The following is a 19,930-nucleotide window of genomic DNA, read 5'->3' as shown; positions in this document are numbered from 1 at the left end:
ATCACTCAATTTTACATTGTTCCAGTTAAGCACTTTTCCACGTCACAGAGAAGTTCAAACGAATTTCCTGTTGCCCCTAGAAAATGACCATGCCACGTTCAACAGTGTGATGCAAGTGATGCAGCCACCGAGTATGCTGCTGTGCTAGTTTCCACATTGACCCCAGAAAATGGCCCTGCTAGTTTCACAGAGCCCTTAGAAAATGACCATGCCAGTTCCAGGCCATTGCCCTGCGAGTTACACATAGCCCTTAGAAAATGACCATGCCAGTTCCAGGCCATTGCCCTGCGAGTTACACATGGCCCTTAGAAAATGGCCCTACCAGTTTCACAGTGTGTCCAGAGCATTGCCCTGCCAGTTTCACATAGCCCTCAGAAAATGGCCCTGCCAGTTTCACAGTGTGTCCAGAGCATTGCCCTGCCAATTACACATAGCCCTTAGAAAATGACCATGCCAGTTCCAGGCCATTGCCCTGCGAGTTACACAGTATCAGGTAATATTATCCCCATATATATGGTCGCCGTAAATAATATCGCCGGGAAAAGGTTGCAGCGATATTATATGGGTGACCATATATATGGGGACAGGGACAAAAAAAGAAAAATTAAAAAAAAAAAAGTTTGTGGGTTGCGGGGGTGTCCCCCGCATGTTCCATGCAATAATGTCGCCACAAAAAACGGCCATTTTTCGGTGATATTTTTGCATGGCGAGATTTTTGTGGCAACATTATTACATGGAATCAGTTAAACATAGCCCTCAGAAAATGGCCCTCCCAGTTTCACAGTGTGTCCAGAGCATTGCCCTGCCAGTTACACATAGCCCTTAGAAAATGACCATGCCAGTTTCACAGTGTGTCTAGAGCATTACCCTGCCAGTTACAGAAAGCCCTTAGAAAATGGCCATGCCAGTTCCAGAGCATTGCCCTGCGAGTTACACACAGACCTTAGAAAATGGCCCTGCCAGTTTCACAGTGTGTCCAGAGCATTGCCCTGCGAGTTACACACAGACCTTAGAAAATGGCCCTGCCACTTTCACAGTGTGTCCAGAGCATTGCCCTGCGAGTTACACATTGCCCTTAGAAAATGACCATGCCAGTTTCACAGTGTGTCCAGAGCATTGCCCTGCCAGTTACACAAAGCTCTTAGAAAATGACCATGCCAGTTTCACAGTTTCACAGTTTCACAGGGTGTCCAGAGCATTAATTACCCTGCCATTTACACAAAGCCCTCAGAAAATGTCGTATTGTAACTGTAGTTCCTCTGAGTCCTAAGAAAACTGCCCCATGACAATTCCTTATTGCTGCAAAGGAAACGATCCAATGCATTTTTTTGCAATGGCTCCGGTTGCTTCTCCTATGGCACTTTTACATAGGTTCCTAAAAATTGGTACTATTGCCTGGTACACACGCCTTTCACTGCTCTATGGTGGGTGGGGTATGGGATAACGTAGCGCCATCTCCACTTATTCAATAATTGGACACAGACCATCAGCACACAGACAGACACACACATGCACACACACATACACACAGATAATTGCATAGTTACTTTACTTTGTGGGGCTAAGATAAATTTCTAAACTCTGACCTGGTGGGAAGAAATTTAGGAGGCCACCCTAATTTAGTGGTACTGGGGACCCTTCTGGAAAAGCCAGACCAATCACGGTAGCTTGGCAGGCAGTCACAACTAAGTCTCAGGAGGGGTCTCAGGAGGGGTGAGAGTGATCGGAAGAACACACTATGCGCACACAGAGTAAAACTCCACAGAATACACGTAGACAAGTGTATATCAAAAATACATACACATTTATTATAGGGCTTATTAATTAAACACGAATCAACCACAGTGATATAAAACAGTTACTACACACTCTCTTTTCACTATTTAACATATATACAGTTACATTTTGTTTAATGCTGTAAAGGGGAAAACACAGCCACAACTGGTAAGAGAAGGGTAGATTAACACAGATATAGCATTAGGCAGTTGATCAGAATCCCCCTCTAACGTAAGCAGTCCAGCCCTATGAAGTGGGTAGTCATGTACTCAAAAGTACTCAAAAGTACAGTAGCACACAGAAAGCATGGTTGTGCGTAATGAGAGAAAGTGGGTCCTCTTCAGGGAGCTGTAACAGTTCAAGAAGGGGCTTGAGGTGATGACAACAGTGTCCCACTATTCGAGGAGGGTCTACCCTTGCAGGCAGAGAGACTTTCAAGTTTTGGGAATAGCTAGGGAGTGCAGGCTAGCCCAGCTAAATTGAGTATCTTGTTGGGGATTATCGTGTGTAAAGAACAATGGCTGTGCCAGGGGGTTACCGGTAAGTGATGCACATACTCACCGACCCTCGACACAGTTCAGGCCAAACTTTGCCAGTCTAGGCCAGGTTGCTTGTAGGTTCAGCCCCTGCAGTTGCAGTCGCTCCTGCTCTCAGCGGCTGCGGGATGGGACGATTGTCTGTGGCGGGACAGTAGCCTTTTCTCGATGAAAAAAAGAGGACAGTTCCAGTGCAACATATCTCAGGGCACTGGGGCAGTCAGGCAAGGCTCCTACAATGACCGTCACTGCAGCAGGGTGACGCATGGATGTAAATGCTCGCAGCATGGTGCACTCTCTTAAATCACGACACAGAAGAGCTAGGACTACGGAATTTGGCAGGAGAGGGCCAGGATCACAAGCTAATGATTCCACATGTCTCAAGTGTTAACTTGGGACGGCAGCGTTCCTATGCAATAGTTGGGGTTCGAGCTGGTCAGTTCGCTGGTTGGCCAAGGAACACTTCTGATGAGGCTCTTATGGAGGGTAATCAGGAGGCACTGAGCATAGGGTTTGCCACTACCCCAAACATCAAAGCACTCTTGCAGGCCTTCGGTGATCGATACAAAATCAGGGTTCTGACATGACCACAGCAGGCTCAGTGTGCCAAAACTTCCAGCACGTCTCTGGCGGTTCCACGGGTCTGCTTTAGCGTTTCAGGATACTTGGCTCATTCTGTAGTTTGGAGAGAACCTCAGGTGATCAACCTGGAATGGGTGCAAAGCCCCTTCTCTTATCCAAGATTTGTTTTGTTCTCAAGTCTGGAATAACCAATCGAAGATCTGCTCTCTTGCATTCACGCCATGCATGGGCCAGCCATGGCCCATGGTGGTACCAGTCATTCAGGCATACCAGACATACTGGCACCAGTAGTGTGGGTTGGGACCAGACAGTTCCCATCCTCTTCCTGGGCACTAGCACACGTGACATGCAGTAGCATGCAAAAGTTGTGGTTTTCGCCTGAGGATGTATGCCTAAAAAAGAAATTCCCAGATCTGCTTGACCTGGGGAAAGGCAAATGGACAAAATGTCCAAAGGACAGAATAAAAGACTTTGTGGCATGGTCATCTTCGGCACTGGCCACAGTCTTGAGCCAAACTTGATAAACGCAACATGGTTAATTAAAAAGAAGTAAAAATACTATAAAAGTAAACTGCTGCCACCAGTTCGTCCTTGGCACACTTGCACAATCACCAAAATTCCTTAGAGGGTGGCTAGGGCCATAAAACAAAAGGAGCCTTATGGGAGGTACTGTAAGGTAATGGGCACATAGATAAAAAGTTACCAAGAAATTGCAACATAGTCAAAGACTAAGGGTAACATAGTTTCCCAGTACTGATGTCTGAAGGACGTGTCAGTTTCCCAGTAAAAGATGAGCAAAAGCCCAGAGGAGCGCAGCTGAAGGTTGTGCTCCACTGGAAAAAGTCAAGTTAGGGGAGCCAAACAGCAGCAAAACGTTTGGGGGTCCATAAATGGAGGGAAAATTGCACCTAAGGGAAATCTTTCCTAACATGTGGCAGTGATGTTCTTCAACCAACCAGTTTCTGCTTGTCATGGGAGCTCCAGGGGTATGCATTAGAAAAAGTATGCAGGTCAATCTCCTTATGTCTGGTTGTACCTCCTGGGTGTTTCGCGTGATGACCCGGGGCAACGCAGATTCAACGTGTGTGCATGAAATAGCAGAGTAACCGAGGTGCCTGTTAGGCCTGCATCCTGGACCGATATGAGAGAGAGCAGGAGCGAGGGAGATCCTTCTTCCTCCCAGCATATGACACTTACTCACGGTGCCAGAGGGAAGATTACCTGAGGCTGCAGGAATTAGCACCCCGAAGGGGACTTGTGTGCAGGGGAAGGGCTGGGCTGTCAGCTCAAGAGACTCACTGTCAAGATAGCGACCACTATGTTTCCAATCGCAAGACGGGGCTTAAGTTTAGGCTCCCAATGAGTACATCAGGTATATGGTCTGAGGTAGAGCACACCATCCAACATCCATAGGTAAACATACTGGGCCTGATTTACAGATACTTCCACTGGAGCAAATCAGGAGCAGGCCTTTGCATCTGAGAGTGCCTCCTGCTACTTCCTATCAGGTGCACCAAACCTAATACTGGCGCCAATACAGCGATTCAATCTCAGCTTATAGCTGTCTCTTCTTCTGAGGGCAGGTGGTAATTCAATAACACATGATAACTGCCCTCACACTGATCATGTCTGATTGAAATACCAGGATGTTAAGCAAGACGCTTGTAAATCCTATATGGTGAATGATCACTCACACAGTGTGAAGCACAATACTAAAGAGTACTTCATTTGAGAGCAGGTGTTAAGTTAATAGAACATGATAACTACTCTCCTACGGATCATTTAGCATAATTCAGAAGGGAATCACTCGTGTACCTAAACCATCATGAACCAATAACAAGGCTGGGCCACACATTATTTCAGATGTGTTCTTCAACTAAACAAATCAGATTAAATGCAATAAGCAGTTACTACGTGAGGCATTAAGGGCCTAATTCACAGAAGTGTTTGATAATGGCAAAACCCCAATGGAAAACGCTCTGTGAGTCAGGACCTACACGCATTAATTAAAACATAGCCAAAGCCTGCCTGAGCCATTTATGTTGGAAGCATCAATCTAGTTTATAGACAGACCAGTGCATTCAAAAATCCAAGAGGGCAGGTTCCCAATGCAAAACAAATCTAATGCAGTCCATGCATCTAGTTCACCCTTTGAATGCTAGTATACGTTTCCAGGAAATATGTAAATATTAGACGTTATGAGCCATTTAGAAATTCGAGAGCTTTTCTAAAACTCAAGACTTAGCAGGTGTGTCTTGCCCTTGTAGCGGAAGTCACCCTGAAGGGGCGCTCTCTGTGGTCAGAGCCCTCTTTTTACTGTTTCTCCTAGGATTGCCTCGCTCAGGACAGTCCTAATCCAATCTGCCTACCTCTCCCGCCAGTCTCCAGAATGATGTCTGCGGGCCGCCTTTATACCTACTCTGGGGTATGGAAAGCTCCTAAAGCTGGATCCTTTGGGGCTGTGACAGTTAGTTGGCTGATGGTTCCCCAATGCAATCCTATTTCACAGTGGCTCTGATGGCCTTTCCTGTCACACCACTAGCTCCAATAATTGCTGGCGCAATGTCTATGTTTGTTGTATAATTCTCTCTCACCGATGTCACACCAGTTGGCGCAGCCCTGTCTGCACTTTCAGTCAAAGACGTGTAGAGAGAGTCCCAGGAATGCCCCTCCTCACCCCCATGAAAATGATGGCCCGAAGAGTCAAGAACGCTCGAAGGCACACATTTTTTGGAGAATCCCCAAGTGCACCACTAGTGACTGGCACGCATGCAGAGAGTTATATCTCAGACAGCCATTCCAACCTTATCCAGTGCATATACTTTCGGATACAGGGGACTCAACAGTGATCGTGGATCCGAATACTGTAATGGACTGCATCGATTAAATGCCAAGAAATCACTGGGCCGACGTCACTTGTACCACCACGATGTAGCCGCGTTAATCATGAAGCACACTCGCAGCCCTGCACAGAATTACACGAACACACACTCATATACACAGAGAATATGCTTAGACAGCTCTGTAGATAGAGGACAGATACACATACATACTGTCAAAAGCTATTTTTTATTTTCCTCATTAGCCAAGTGCAGTAACGTTAAAAATGCAAGGCAACAAGAGATCCTGAGCAAGCTTGCAGATGCATATGGCAATTAAATCTATGGGACTACAGGAGTATATATGGAGCCTGGTGGGACCCGGTACAACTAACGTATAGGAAATATAGCACAGTATGAGTATGTAGAAATCATGTTATAAGTCTAAGGAAAATTGCAAAAGATCTCGAGCTACAGGACACCAGACTAGGGAAGCAGGCTCAGGCTGCACGAAGCAAAGACCCGGTTCACAGCCAAGGTCAGAGTTAAACAGGTGCATTCCAAGCTCCAAACGACAATGGACCAGCTGCAGGAAAACAGAATAAATCCTCATTAATGCAGACCCAAAGAGCCCGGTTTTGTGGTCCACAACCACATGATGCCGTCAAACTGGACAATAGGCATTCACCCGTGGTGGGAAGAGGAGTCGTTCTCAGCAGCCTAGATGAGAAGTGAAACAAATGTTACAATGTGAAGGGCACTCTCATAGGAAAAGGTGGTGCTACTATCAAATACAATTGGGACACATAGGGCCTCCTTATGAGTCTGGAGGCAGCCATGCCCTTATTAAGGGCATGGCTGCCTTCAAATTTGGGTCCAGGGTCCCTGAATGGGGAAATTCCCGGGCCATTCCGACTTTGGAGGGTCCGGTATTTCCCGATTCAGGGAACCCGGCCCAGACCATCCCCATTCCCATTCGTGCCCCCCTAGGGCTCAATGGGAATGGGGAGGGAGATAACAACGGGGCCGTCAATAACAGGCCTGTTGTTAGCTCTCTGGTCCTCTCGCGGGACCCACTAAGGACGTCTGGTAAAACCAGACATCCAGAGCGGGTTCCGCAAGGGGACCTCATAATAGGGTGTTATGGGTTTAAAGGCGCCGGCACCTCTACCGGCGCCGTTAAACACATACCGCCCGGGTCGTAATGAGGCCCATAGTCATTCCACATCACCTTGAAGGGGTGCACAGAGAGCTTACAACCGAACTGGGTCCCAGGCCTGGGGAGACCTGATCTAAACTATCAAGAGACAGAAATCCATGGGTGGATAGCAGAGGGCAAGGGCCAATGGTAAGTCTACCACCCTGCAACAATGTAATAGATAGTTTCTTGGGGGCGGGGCAGGTCAGTCACCTGACATGTGAGGGCCAGTAGAATTACCTCTATATGGGCTAGCCATAGGTGATACCACTCTAAGCACCAAATATGTATGGGAGGTTTTAAGGGGAGGGCCCAGGTGATGATGCCATTTGATGTCAAAACTGTGGAGCGCATCCTGGGGAGTTCAGAATTGCTGGGGAATTGAGATTGTCCTGTATGAACCCTGTTGATTTTTTGTAATAAACAACCGTTTAACTTCGCCTTGGCTAAGTCCCTCATCATTCTGGGGCGAGGGTTGTTGGGCCCTCGGGAGAGCAATGCCCAGACCTCTGGTATACCAGGTTTCTCACCAGCATATGCCATCAAGGGATGTGCTAAATTCATGCCCCTATGTACCTGATGAGACGGCTAAGAGTGATTTTGGATGGTACATCTTATCACCCCACTGGATTTTCTTGTACGGAAGCTGATAGCTTCCCCAAGGCTCGGTCACGCTGCTCCTTCTTGTGAGCTACCATAGGAATCCCCTTTTAATACAAATAAAGGGATGTTTACCATTCTCCAAGCACAGGGCTGCACATTGCATGTTTTATCATTGCAATGCAGAACGGGGAGTTTAGAAATACTAAACATTACACTTAGGGCCTAAGTTGGTTCATTGTGTGTTATGTACCGTTCCAGTATATAGTGCTTTCAGGGTTTACGTGTCTATGTAAGGCACTATGTTGCTTGTAACTCCAGGCACTTGGTATGTATAAATCATGTTAAAACGACATGAATGTAGATTTCATCTCTATACATAAAAGACGTTGAAGCCTGTCTAGGTAAAAAGAGGGGAAGGAAGCCAGTGATGGCTCCTCACTCGCTCATGACCCCATTTTAGGGTATGACTCATATTATTTGTAACATTTAATTAAAATATAAAAGAAAATTATCTAATTTCACTTGACAGAGAGGTCTCCTTGATAGTCATTATCTCTTCTTCAGATTGTTTGGAGGATGAGCTAAATTGAGGTTGTGTTATTACCCATTGTTGCACCTCGTTAGCATCCGTGTTACTAATGGGCATAAGTGTGGGACTTTTTGTAGTAACATCTGTAGGGAGGATAGCTCAGGGGCAACGTGCTCTCCTTGGAAGCAAGACGACACGGAGCAAAGCTGGTTCAATCCCCGGGTCCGCGCTTAGAAACCTCTGGGTATTAAGCACGTTATAAATGACCAATCATATCATTCCAATCATATATCATACCATGTCATATCATTTCATAGGTAGAACCTGCTTCAGAAATGGGATCTTCTAAAGCTAGACAAAGAGAAATGTGTGCTTTCTCTTGGCTGTCGCAGGCATCCCGAATCAGGCCATCCCTTGTGGGCTCTAACCCTCCATGGACATCATCGTTCATCCCCTACGGGCAGGACTCAGATGTGTGTAGAGAGGGGAGAGGCATGAAGAGTTGGCATGTTGAATGATAATGTCCGAAAATGTACACAGTCTGACAGGTGAGTAGGAGAAGGAGCAAGGTGGGAGGAGGAGGAGTGAGAGCTGATAAGTGAGGAGGAGGAGTAACGAGCGAGACTGACGAGTAGGGAGAAAGGAGAGGAGCGAGGAGGAGAAAGATCAGGAGCCCTACCATGGACACCGGGCAACTATCCTGAACATGTAGGGCCTCGTTACGACTTTGGCGGTAGCCATGCCGCTATTGGCGGCATGGCTGCTGCCAAAATTGGTTCCGGTTCCGGGTTCCCTGAATGGGGAATTACCGGGTCATTTCGAGTTCAGGGGGCCTGGTAATTCCTCCCTCCAGGAACCCGGGCCCGGACCTTCCCCCCCCATAAGGCTCAATGGGAATGGGTGCAGGGAGATAACAACGGGCCGAGTACGAGCGGCCCGTTGTTAGCTCCCTGGTCCCCTCGCGGGACCCGGTAAGGGACGCCTGGTATGGCCAGGCGTTCCTTACCGGGTCCCGTGAGGAAACCTCGTAATGAGGCGGAATGGGTTTAACGGGTCTGCCTCCTTTAGCGGAGCCCGTTAACCCGTTCCGCCTCAGTCGTAATGAGGCCCATAGTCTTTTCTTTGGTCCGGTGACAGTTCATCTACTGGGTGCAATGCTTTACTCACATCTCTTCAACCGTACTGTTTTGTAAATTACACAATGCCTGCTACCATTTTAGCAAGCACAAACTGTCACCGAAATAGTTAATACAATTTATCTCAGAGTGAATGAGTCAGCATCGCCAGTGTGTAGGTTTTAACAGCACCGCCCGGGGGCCCTGCTGGGTGGTCCCAGGTGTGTAATCAAAGTTTGCAGTTGTTGGCTTGAGATTTTATAGGGTTCAAAAAGACATACATAATCAACACTCTACAATACTTTTGTTTAAAGACACCTGGACGCCTAACGATTGGTGGCTGCTTAGAATAGGACCCTGTGAATGTGATACATCACGTGAAAATTGATTTGCATGAAATGTTAATTTCAGGTGTCTCCATGTACACATATGCACAAAGTTATACATTATGCTGACACAGACCTGTTCACTCTGCTAACTTCTGTATGGTGGAAATAGTCAAGCAAGTCTTAAATATCCTTGTGGATCTTGGGATGAAGTATTCATTTTTATTGTTATTCTATTGTTCATAGCGCATGCCTAGCACGAGAACTGTGGAGCGCTGTACAGGGTGTGAGGCAACAGCGTTTCTGCTGGCATCGTTTAACAGTAGCGCAGTACTGTGAGTTGTTCTGTGCATCCATTGTGTCAGTCCATGGTCAGGTGTTGTTGAAGAAGCCACGTTTTGAGAGATTTGCAAAACTGGAGAATTGTGGGAGCATGTTTAGCCAATACGGGCAACGATTTCCAGAGGCTACGGCGTGACAAGAGAAAGATTGGCTGTGGGTCCTGTTTTGTGGGCCAGTTTTGAGTTGTGCCAGTTGGCCTATTTCATGCGCAAGGAGCATGTATCACCAGGTGCTCTGATTTGCTTTCTAAATAATGAATACAGTCTTGACCATGATCATGGCTTGAAGAGGAAGCCAATGTGGTTTACAGTGGATCAGGGGAGAGGGGAGGTTCATTCAAATTTCCACACACCCATAGTACAACATTCTAGGCGTGGCAGACTGCTTTAGTAGAAATAAGGGAGCGGCTGAGATCCCCATCAGGACGGTATTTACCCCATCGATGTGCAAGACCACAAGGGCCAGAACTATGGTCCAGAATTTGGTGCGCGGGATGAAGGGTTTGATTTGCAAAGGGTGACAGTAGAAACAAAGAAATGGCATGGCGTCTATAGATTATTGATTACACTTTCAAACCTGTCGGATATGCATTCATGTAGGCTTTAGAGTTACTAAGACTGATGTGGTCATAAACAATCCTGCCCTAAACAAAAGAGGGGTTTAAACCCCTGAAATTTCACTAAAGCTGTAATGAAAACATTTTGCCATGGTATAGCATTTTGCTGTTGGTTAAAATAACGAAAATTAAACTCTTGAAAGAGCAGTCCAGAATCCTTGTATGTTGATACTATTGTCACGATTTTCAGAAAAGGGGGCTGATCCCCACTCAAAGAGTATCATTCAATTTCCCTTTCCCATGTCTTTTAAAAACTCTCTCCTTGAATTTCTTTCTTACTATACTCCAATTCTTAGCAAAAGCCATTGATATACTTCCTAAAGCCCAAGTTTGCTTGACAAATACATGCAGTGCTTGATCAGATTTGAACAAGTATGTAAAGATCAGGGACAGGTGCTATGATGTGCGTTCTAATGGTCTGACCAATGCCTTCAATAAATCGACACATTGGGCCTCATTATAAGTTTGGTGGTAGCCTTGCTGGTAAAACCGGCAGGCTGCCGCCAAACTTGCGAAAAATTCCGGTGCCCGCGTATGGGCAATTACCGGGTCATTTTGCGTTGACAGACCCCGGTAATTGCCCTTTCGCGGGCGCCGGAATGGAAAGCTCCCCATTCCCATTTGAGGCCGATATGGGAATAGCAGGTTGGATACACCGGCACCATTCAGAATGGTGCCGGTGCATCCGACATGTTCTGCGGGCGGGTGCCGTTCCGCCCGCAAGGTCCGACCTGGGTGGCAGGAGAGCACCCGCACACAGAACTTGTAGTTTAGTGGTCCAGGAACTACGGTACCAGCAAGCTTACGAGTACGGTAGTTCCCACATCGGCAAACTTGTAATGACCCCCATTGTGTGTGTTTTGTGTCGTAACCAGTTATTACATTGCAGTAAAAAATAAAGAGGCAATGAATGAAGCAGTAAAAATAATGCAATACAAAAATAAAGAGGGTAAAAAAACAGTGGCAGGATGAAAAAATAACGAAATATAGGCAATGATATATAAATGCAGGTTTGGGTTTAAGTGGGGAGAAAGAAATTAGACTTCAGTTAAAAATAGTATAATGGGAGGATGAAAAAGGGTCATGACAGGTATAAGTGGTCTGGGGGCTACGGGGATTGTCCCCCGTAAATGGTATTAGCAAGGCAAAAAAAGGTATAAAGTAATATGGTCAGAGGGAAAGGTTACCGAAAAGACATTTAAAAGCCACAAAAGCACAATTATAAATTATTAAAACAGCCGCTGGAGGGCAGTTACATACTATAGAAAGAGTCTACATGTACCTAATATGCGTGATGTAAAAGGCATGTCGATTTTTACTTTAAAGGTTATTAATGTTGCTTTATAGATGTGTTCAGATGTTTTACATATAACCGTTGTGTGTTGTGTTGAAGGCAGTAGGTTTAACGCCTGGGTAACTAATTCCCATTGCACTTCTAGTCTTGGCTGGTTCTTACAATGGAAGAAGGGGAGTCCACCCCCAAGATCTCTGTAACCAATCATGTAAAACCAGATGTGGCCTTTCCCTCTTCTATTGAACCCGTTCGGCAGTGATTTATCAACATTTTCTTTCCCTTTGCGCTCAAACTCTGCATTCAGAATGATAATCTGCTATCAACACCCAGGCCTTGTTATTGGCCATTCAGACTACAGGTTGCAATACAAGCATCCTGATAGGTTTGCTTGCAGGCAATAACTGCCAGTATTGCACTTCAGATCTGAGCAACCTGAAGGCCTCCGCTCACCTGCAGGGGTTCTTTGGGGCTAACAGATTTGGTCTAGAAGGGATGACTTTGGGTAGCGAGGGTGAGCAGCATAATGCCAATTTCTCGAGTTGAACATGGATTCACAGGTTGATTTGCTTCTTGGTCTGTGTTATCTTGCCACAGTACAGTTGGTTCCACAGGGTCAGTGTTCTTTCCTTCCTGTTTTTTACAGTTGTGCCTGCTGCAGTCTTTCCTCATTACAAGCTTTCCTCCTTGACTGTGATGTAAATAGAAAGAGGCCTCCTTCCTTTGTGAAGGAGCTTCCTTTCATCTCCCAAGGTACCCATGTGTACTAGTTATTTCATTGAGAGAAGCAGGTGAATATCAGCTGAGAACATATTTTTTGTTCTTAGATACCCTACTGGTTGGAGAGTCAATTGAATCGAATTGATTCTTGTGCGCTCCTGGTCAGGTCATATCACTAAAACAATGTCTTTGGCTTTTGGTTGTTGTTAAAGTTTTTTCCTGCTATGTGAATTATTGCCATTAAGTGCAGATTAAAATCATGATTTGAATCATTTATTTAAATTGTATCAGGTTTAATAGAAGTGCACCCAATAGCTGTGAAATGTTGAATTTAGAAATGTGCCCAATAGCCTCTCCGTGAAAGTTGATTTTAGAAATGTGCCCAATAGCCTCTCTATGAAGTTGAATTTAGAAGTGTCCCCAATAGCCTCCCTGTGAATTAGAAGTCTCTGAAAGGGCATGAAACCCATCATATCTCACCAACACGCTGACTCTCTCCTTACATCACCACTCAACTAGAACACAGAGATACTATGACACCATTCGGTATAACTGTTCTCATATCAACATTCGCTGCTCACTCCACATCATTCTAAATAATCACTGCTGGTTACACACCCCCCAGCAAGGCGTTCTCCTCAGGCCTAACGCAGCCACATCCGATCTGGATTAATCCTGCCAGAACGAACACATACTCCTGACCTCTCAACCACCACACCTACCGCTAGAAAGCAGCTATTACACTGATACTGCACGAGCTGTACACATACCTGGTGCTCACACGCACATTTTTGACTCTCTTCTCTCTCTCTACTGATATGAACTTCGGTCCCCAAGGGCGTTCAACCTACCAGCGCCTTCAGACCATACCAATGGTATATAAGGCGCTATATAAATGCAAAATAACAATAACAATAACAATAATAAATTTCCTTGATACCCATTTGAAAATTGCTTCCTTTGGATGTTCTTTCTGTGATCTTTTGGTTGTTGTGTGGCATCAGATGGTTAAGAAGTTGATGGTGAACGCCTGGAAGTTATTCAGTCTATCAAAATACAGGGGTTATAAATAAATAAATAAATACATAAATAAATAAATGAATAAATAAATAAATAACTTTACTATCCAAACTGACCTCAGCACTTTGCTTTGGCTATATTACTTTCGAGGATTCTGCTAAAATCTCTTAAAATAGCCCGGCAAACATTTTTAAAAACGTTGATTGCCGGCTCCGACCAATCCCATGCGAGATTCCAGCAAGTTTAGCCAGAATTTGACAGGATCTCTCTTAAGAGCTGTAACCCTCCAGGAAAGTTCTGGGAGATTGGGTGTGATTCTTGGAATAATTTTAGAAGCTGCAGGAAGGCACAACATGGGAAGGTTTAGTGAGGGTTTAGTGCGGGTGGGGAGGAGCCTGGATAGCCAGGTTGGCAAGAGGGAATATAGCGCTGTGCTTCCGTGCATAATATGTAGATAGGATATCACATCAATCTCTGCAAAAGATATCTCAGTGGGCTAAAGTACCTGCTATAGTGGATATGTTAGCAATAAACATTAGACTCCCTTACATGGTAAGCATGCAGGATGCAGGCATTCATCCTATGACTATGATGGATGTTAGCAATTTTACAGTAGAGTGAGTTCATGGCTGGCATGACGTAACCTTATAAACATAAGACTCCGTTACATGTCAAGCATGCAGGATGCAGGCATTCATCCTATGACTATGATGGATGTTAGCAATTTTACAGTATGTAGGGGTCCTCCCTGCCATATGCCCTTGCTGGGGGGGACCCCTCAGACTTTCTTTTTGTAGACACTCTGACTTCTTACAGAAAGTATTTCTGATACGGTCGTGTAACGGAAATAATGTTTTTATGAAGACAGAAGGACTTCAAAAAGAAAGTATTTCTTTTTGAAGTCATAGGAAAACCCCACCACCTCTTGACATGGAGGCCTCCAATCTGGAAGCCTCCATGTCACAGGGTGGTGGGAGCCATATGACCTCAAAAATAAAGACATTATTTCTGTTATGGTAATTTGTCCCGTGATGTTAATAATGTATTTATGAAGGTAGAGTGACATCAAAAAGAAACAATTTCTTTTTGAAGTTATAGGGGTCCCCCGCACACCGTGACATGGAGGACTCCAGCTCCATGGCCGGAACAAGCGTTGCACTGGAGGTCTCACTCCCTGTCCTGGATCAACGGATTCAAAAGGTAAGAAAATTAAGTATGTTGTGTAAATGTGTGTGCGTGCATGTAAGTGCGTATATGTGAATAAGTGAGTGAGTGCATGATGTATGAGTGGGTGCCTAGGTCTGCGTGTGTGAGTGTGACGAATCAACTTCCGGGGCACTAGTGGTCCAGGGATGAATATTGGTTTCTAAACCATCAATCAGCCCCACACCTCTAGTACACCAGAAGGGATCGGAACAGATTAGAATACAAGTAAATTACAAGACCTCCTTGTCGAATTTTGGTAATGTGGACGGAACGGCAGGCTTGTCTCCGAAAGGTTGTGAATCATTGATTAGTTGCAACACAGTGTAAATAGAGTTATTACCAATGAGAAAAGGGACTGTCCAGTCAAGGTTTTATATAAATATCTACTTTATTATTATTACGACAGTGCTTCCACACTACGAAATACAGCCCACCCTGGAGAGGAATGCAGAGGACAGACAGTTTCGAAGAAGGAAAAGGGATGCATTCTGGATACAGACGGGAGGGTAGTCGGTATGGAAAATAATCGCAACAGTTCAAGGGTACTTGCCTTTAGCACAAAGGGAGCAATGGGTCTTAAAATGTCACAAAGGACCAGGGGGACAGAACCACAATGTACTTTGTGCTTGTAGGTATTCTTGGTGCTTGACAGGGTTGAGTCATTTTCAGGGTTCTTTGAAGCTTCTGCAACAGAGTTCAATACGGGAGACAGCTGTGGGTATCAGGCAGCAACCAGTTTGGCGAGTGAGGCTGGATGGACGGCTGCAGGCTGGCCTACACAGCGGCTCAGGGTTAGGTATCATTGTCTTAGTGCTGTTTGGCATTTCTGAAACACTGCTTGAGGCGTCTCAGATGGATTTAGCGACTGCAGTGGAACCACAGTCAGCGGTACAGTCGGTTCAGCTCGAGGGGCTTGACTGGCTCAAAAATGTATTTTAAGGTGGACATCGGTAGATGCTTGTTGATGCACTCCCCCTCACTTCTTCACTGGGCTTGTGTCGTCTTTTAAGGCAGACGCTCAAAGCTGAGGAGAGTGTTGCAGGCAGCTACCTTGTCCTTGGTGTAGGGTTCAGACACTCTATGGCACTTCTCAGCTAGGAAGCTTGCTGCTGAACCTAGCAGCGCACGCTGTGTGCTGGGTGGGTACCAGTTCTTGAGCTGCTGGAGGGTCCTCTAGATTCAGTATTGCCATATGTTCCCTGGGAGATGTTTAGGGGAGGGATCTGTCTTCCCTCTTTGTGGACCTGCCCTTCCTTCGCTGGTGGAAGATGGATGTAAGGCAGACTGTACCTTCAGCCAGGATCCAATGATGAGTTTTTCCTTAAAGCCAAATGGGCCACAGTGATTGTTGTAGGCTAAGCCTACCTTAATGAACCAATCCTGGATCCCCACCAACCATCTCCTGTATGCGTGAGGTCGTAACAGAAAAGGTAAAGGGGTGAAAACATGTAATCCCACCCATCTTCCTGTCTGTTGTGGATCAAATGGTCTCTCTGGTTAATGGAGCTCTCTGTGGTTCCTGATAAAAGTGGTAGGTCTCCCTTGAAGCTGCGGTGAGAACAGACTTTCTGACTCTGCCAAACGACATACTCGTTCCTTCTGAATCGGGTCCCCCTCCGGGGATGACTACTGGAAACGCCTACATCCTAGACATGACATTTCACTGTCAATCGATACTGAGGGTGGGAGCTGGTATCAGGTTGACACAGTTGCATGTGAATCATTGATGGGGTTTCCTGTCTCCTTTGTTAGCCTTTGCAGCCCGGCCCCATGTGGGCCTGCTTGAAGTACATTCTGTGTGTTTTTTAATTATGTTAATCACTGCCACCAGCTGCATGTCTCAGAAAAGGACAGGTCAATCGATGGGGCCTTTTTCAGTTAATCAGGCTGGCCAATGCAGGTGGAAGGTTTACCCCTCCTCCGTCTGGAGATGCCTCGTGTACTCCACCTGTCAGATCTCAACTAAATATGAAAGGGGGACTACGCCTAAAGGCTGTGTCCACCCAGAGTACATGGGTCTATGTCGTGCAGTGGGCATAGGAAAAGGTGTGTGACTTAGCCCCACACATTTTCCGGAGGTTATTCTACCATCATTCAATTTCATTTAAAATTTAAAAAAGCCCATGCAAGCGCACACCCACTGTGCGGATGGTCAAATACCTCACAGTGAGTGTATAGTGAAAGGATGCTGATGTAAATGTATGAGTGACTGGGTGTGGTAGTGTATGGTAAATGCTGTGATTAGTTGCTAGTAATCTTCATCACTCCTAGTCATGCTCTTCCTCGGCACGTTGCAAAGAGGGTTGTCTCACTTCTGAAGTCCACTTCATTCTAGCTATAAAACACAACAGCCTATAGTTTTTTTCCCAACCATGTTCCTTGATGTTAGGCTTTTAGCCAATTTTTGTGGCCCAGGTGAACTTATTTGTACATTTTGTAAAGAGGAACAAATGCTTTTGTATTTGTGACAAGTAGAAGCATGATTTTTCTGGGGGGGGCAGGTTACTTCTTTTTAATAGGCAGCTGGCTGTGTATATCCACACCTCCAGGCACACCTATTTTGCATATGCGAACTGGAAGTATCTGGAGAGACACCCCTGTCCCCCTTTAGGTCCCTGGTAGCCATTTTTAAATGCCCGTTGGCACACTTTTGTAAATCAGACTCAATTTGCGGCATGGGTAATTTGCACCTTTTCCAGCCTCAATGCATTTTATGGACAGAAAATAATGTTGTGAATCAGGATTAGCAAATTTGGCAGAAGTGAGCAGATGTTGTGAGTTGGAAGCATTACACAATTTGTGGTCATCATATAGTTTAACAAAAAAAAAGAGATTGAATTCACCAATATTGCAGAAGATCTTCAAGCGAAATTATTTTTGAAAGTACTTGTGTACAGTCCAGAAGAGAGAAAACATTAGGAATGCTTACCTCCCATGGCTGCAATTAGCCTTTGGATCTCAGGGCTGGTCTTGACCTCCATGGGCGGGGGATTCAGAAAATATTCTGCCATCTCAGGACCCAACACTCTGGTGGGAAAGGACAGAAAGGCCAAACAGCATTAAGGTTTGGTGGGTTGACACATTCCAAGAGAAAATGCAATTGATTGTACAAAATGTTGAAGACTAGCAATAGTCTCACAGAAGGAATATATTCACCCTGACAAAGCTATGACATTAGCAAGATTCTCTGAGAAGGAATACATTCACCCTGACAAAGCTATTAGACCAGCAATAGTCTCACAGAAAGATTACATTCACCCTGGAAAAGATACAAGACTAGCAAGAGTCTCTGAGAAGGATTACATTCACCCCGACCAAGCTCTGAGACTAGCAAGAGTCTCTGAGAAGGATTACATTCACCCCAATAAAGCTAAGAGAAAAGCAAGGGTCTCAGAGAAGGATTACATTCACCCCGACAAAGCTACAAGACTAGAAAGAGTCTCTGAGAAGGATTACATTCACCCCGACAAAGCTACAAGACTAGCAAGAGTCTCTGAGAAGGATTACATTCACCCCGACAAAGCTTGAGACTAGCAAGAGTCTCAGAGAAGGATTACATTCTCCCCGACCTAGCTACGAGACTAGCAAGAGTCTCTGAGAAGGATTACATTCACCCCGACAAAGTTACGAGACTAGAAAGAGTCTCTGAGAATGATTACATTCACCCTAATAAAGCTTTGAGACTAGCAAGAGTCTCTGACAAGGATTACATTCACCCGAACAAAACTACGAGACTAGCAAGAGTCCCAGAGAAGGATTACATTCACCCCGACAAAGCTACAAGACTAGCAAGAGTCTCTGAGAAGGATTACATTCAACCTGACAATGCTTTGAGACTAACAAGAGCCTCTGAAATTGATTACATTCACCCTGACAAAACTACAAGAATTGCAAGAGTCTCTGAGAAGGATTACATTCACCCTGACAAAGCTACGAGACTAGCAAGAGTCTCTGAGAAGGATTGCATTCACCCCGACCAAGCTCTGAGACTCGCAAGAGTCTCAGAGAAGGATTACATTCACCCCGACAAAGCTACAAGACTAGCAAGAGTCTCAGAGAAGGATTATATTCACCCCGACAAAGCTACAAGACTAGCAGAGTCTCTGAGAATGATTACATTCACCCTGACAAAGCTACGAAACTAGCAAGAGTCTCAGAGAAGGATTGCCTTCACCCCGACAAAGCTTCAAGTCTAGCAAGAGTCTCAGAGAAGGATTACATTCACCCGGACAAAGCTACAAGACTAGCAAGAGTCTCTGAGAAGTGTTACATTCACCCCAACAAAGCTACGGGACTAGCAAGAGTCTCTGAAAGAAAAGGCTGACATTCACCCCAACAAAGCTACAAGACTAGCAAAAATCTCTGAGAAAGATTCCATTCACCCTGACAAAGCTTTGAGACTAATAAGAGCCTCTGAAATGGATTAAATTCACCCTGACAAAACTACAAGACTAGCAAGAGTCTCTGAGAAGGATTACATTCACCCCAACAAAGCTCGAGACTAGCAAGAGTCTCAGAGAAGGATTACATTCACCCCGACAAAGCTATGAGACTAGCAAGAGTCTCTGAGAAGGATTACATTCACCCCGACAAAGCTCGAGACTAGCAAGAGTCTCAGAGAAGGATTACATTCACCCCGACAAAGCGACGAGACTAGCAAGAGTCTCTGAGAAGGATTACATTAACCCCGACAAAGCTACGAGACTAGCAAGAGTCTCTGAGAAGGATTACATTCACCTCAACAAAGCTATGAGACTAGTTTGAGTCTCTGAAAAGGATTACAATCACACTGAAAAAGCTACGAGACTAGCAAGTCTCTGAGAAGGATTACATTCACCCTGACAAAGCTTTGAGACTAACAAGAGCCTCTGAAATGTACTACATTCACCCTGCCAAAACTACAAGAATTTCAAGAGTCTCTGAGAAGGATTACATTCACCCTGACAAAGCTACGAGACTAGCAAGAGTCTCTAAGAAGGATTACATTCATCCCGACAAAGCTACAAGACTAGCAAGAGTCTCTGAGGATGATTACATTCACCCCGACAAAGCTACGAGACTAGAAAGAGTCTCAGAGAAGGATTACATTCACCCCGATAAAGCTACAAGACTAGCAAGAGTCTCTGAGAAGTGTTACATTCACCCCAACAAAGCTACGAGACTAGCAAGAGTCTCTGAAAAGGCTGACATTCACCCCTACAAAGCTACAAGACTAGCAAGAATCTCTGAGAAAGATTCCATTCACCCTGAC

General features: G+C 45.3%; 1 protein-coding gene across 2 annotated transcripts in view; it reads right to left on the bottom strand.

Annotated features, from left to right (window-relative positions):
* The window catches only part of LOC138566222 (uncharacterized), a 109,803-nt gene that overhangs the window by 63,158 nt on the left and 26,715 nt on the right, over positions 1-19,930 (bottom strand). For both annotated transcript variants that reach the window (XM_069643282.1, XM_069643281.1), the window contains exon 3: positions 17,609-17,706. In XM_069643282.1, the coding sequence (XP_069499383.1) occupies positions 17,609-17,706 (98 nt within the window). The remainder of the gene's footprint in view (positions 1-17,608; positions 17,707-19,930) is intronic.

The sequence above is a fragment of the Ambystoma mexicanum genome, chromosome 2p (genome assembly GCF_040938575.1).
Source record: "Ambystoma mexicanum isolate Mex_15411 chromosome 2p, UKY_AmexF1_1, whole genome shotgun sequence".
Classification (NCBI taxonomy): domain Eukaryota; kingdom Metazoa; phylum Chordata; class Amphibia; order Caudata; family Ambystomatidae; genus Ambystoma; species Ambystoma mexicanum.
The sequence above is the reverse complement of the archived record's forward strand: the minus strand, read 5'-3'. Positions and strand labels throughout refer to the sequence as shown.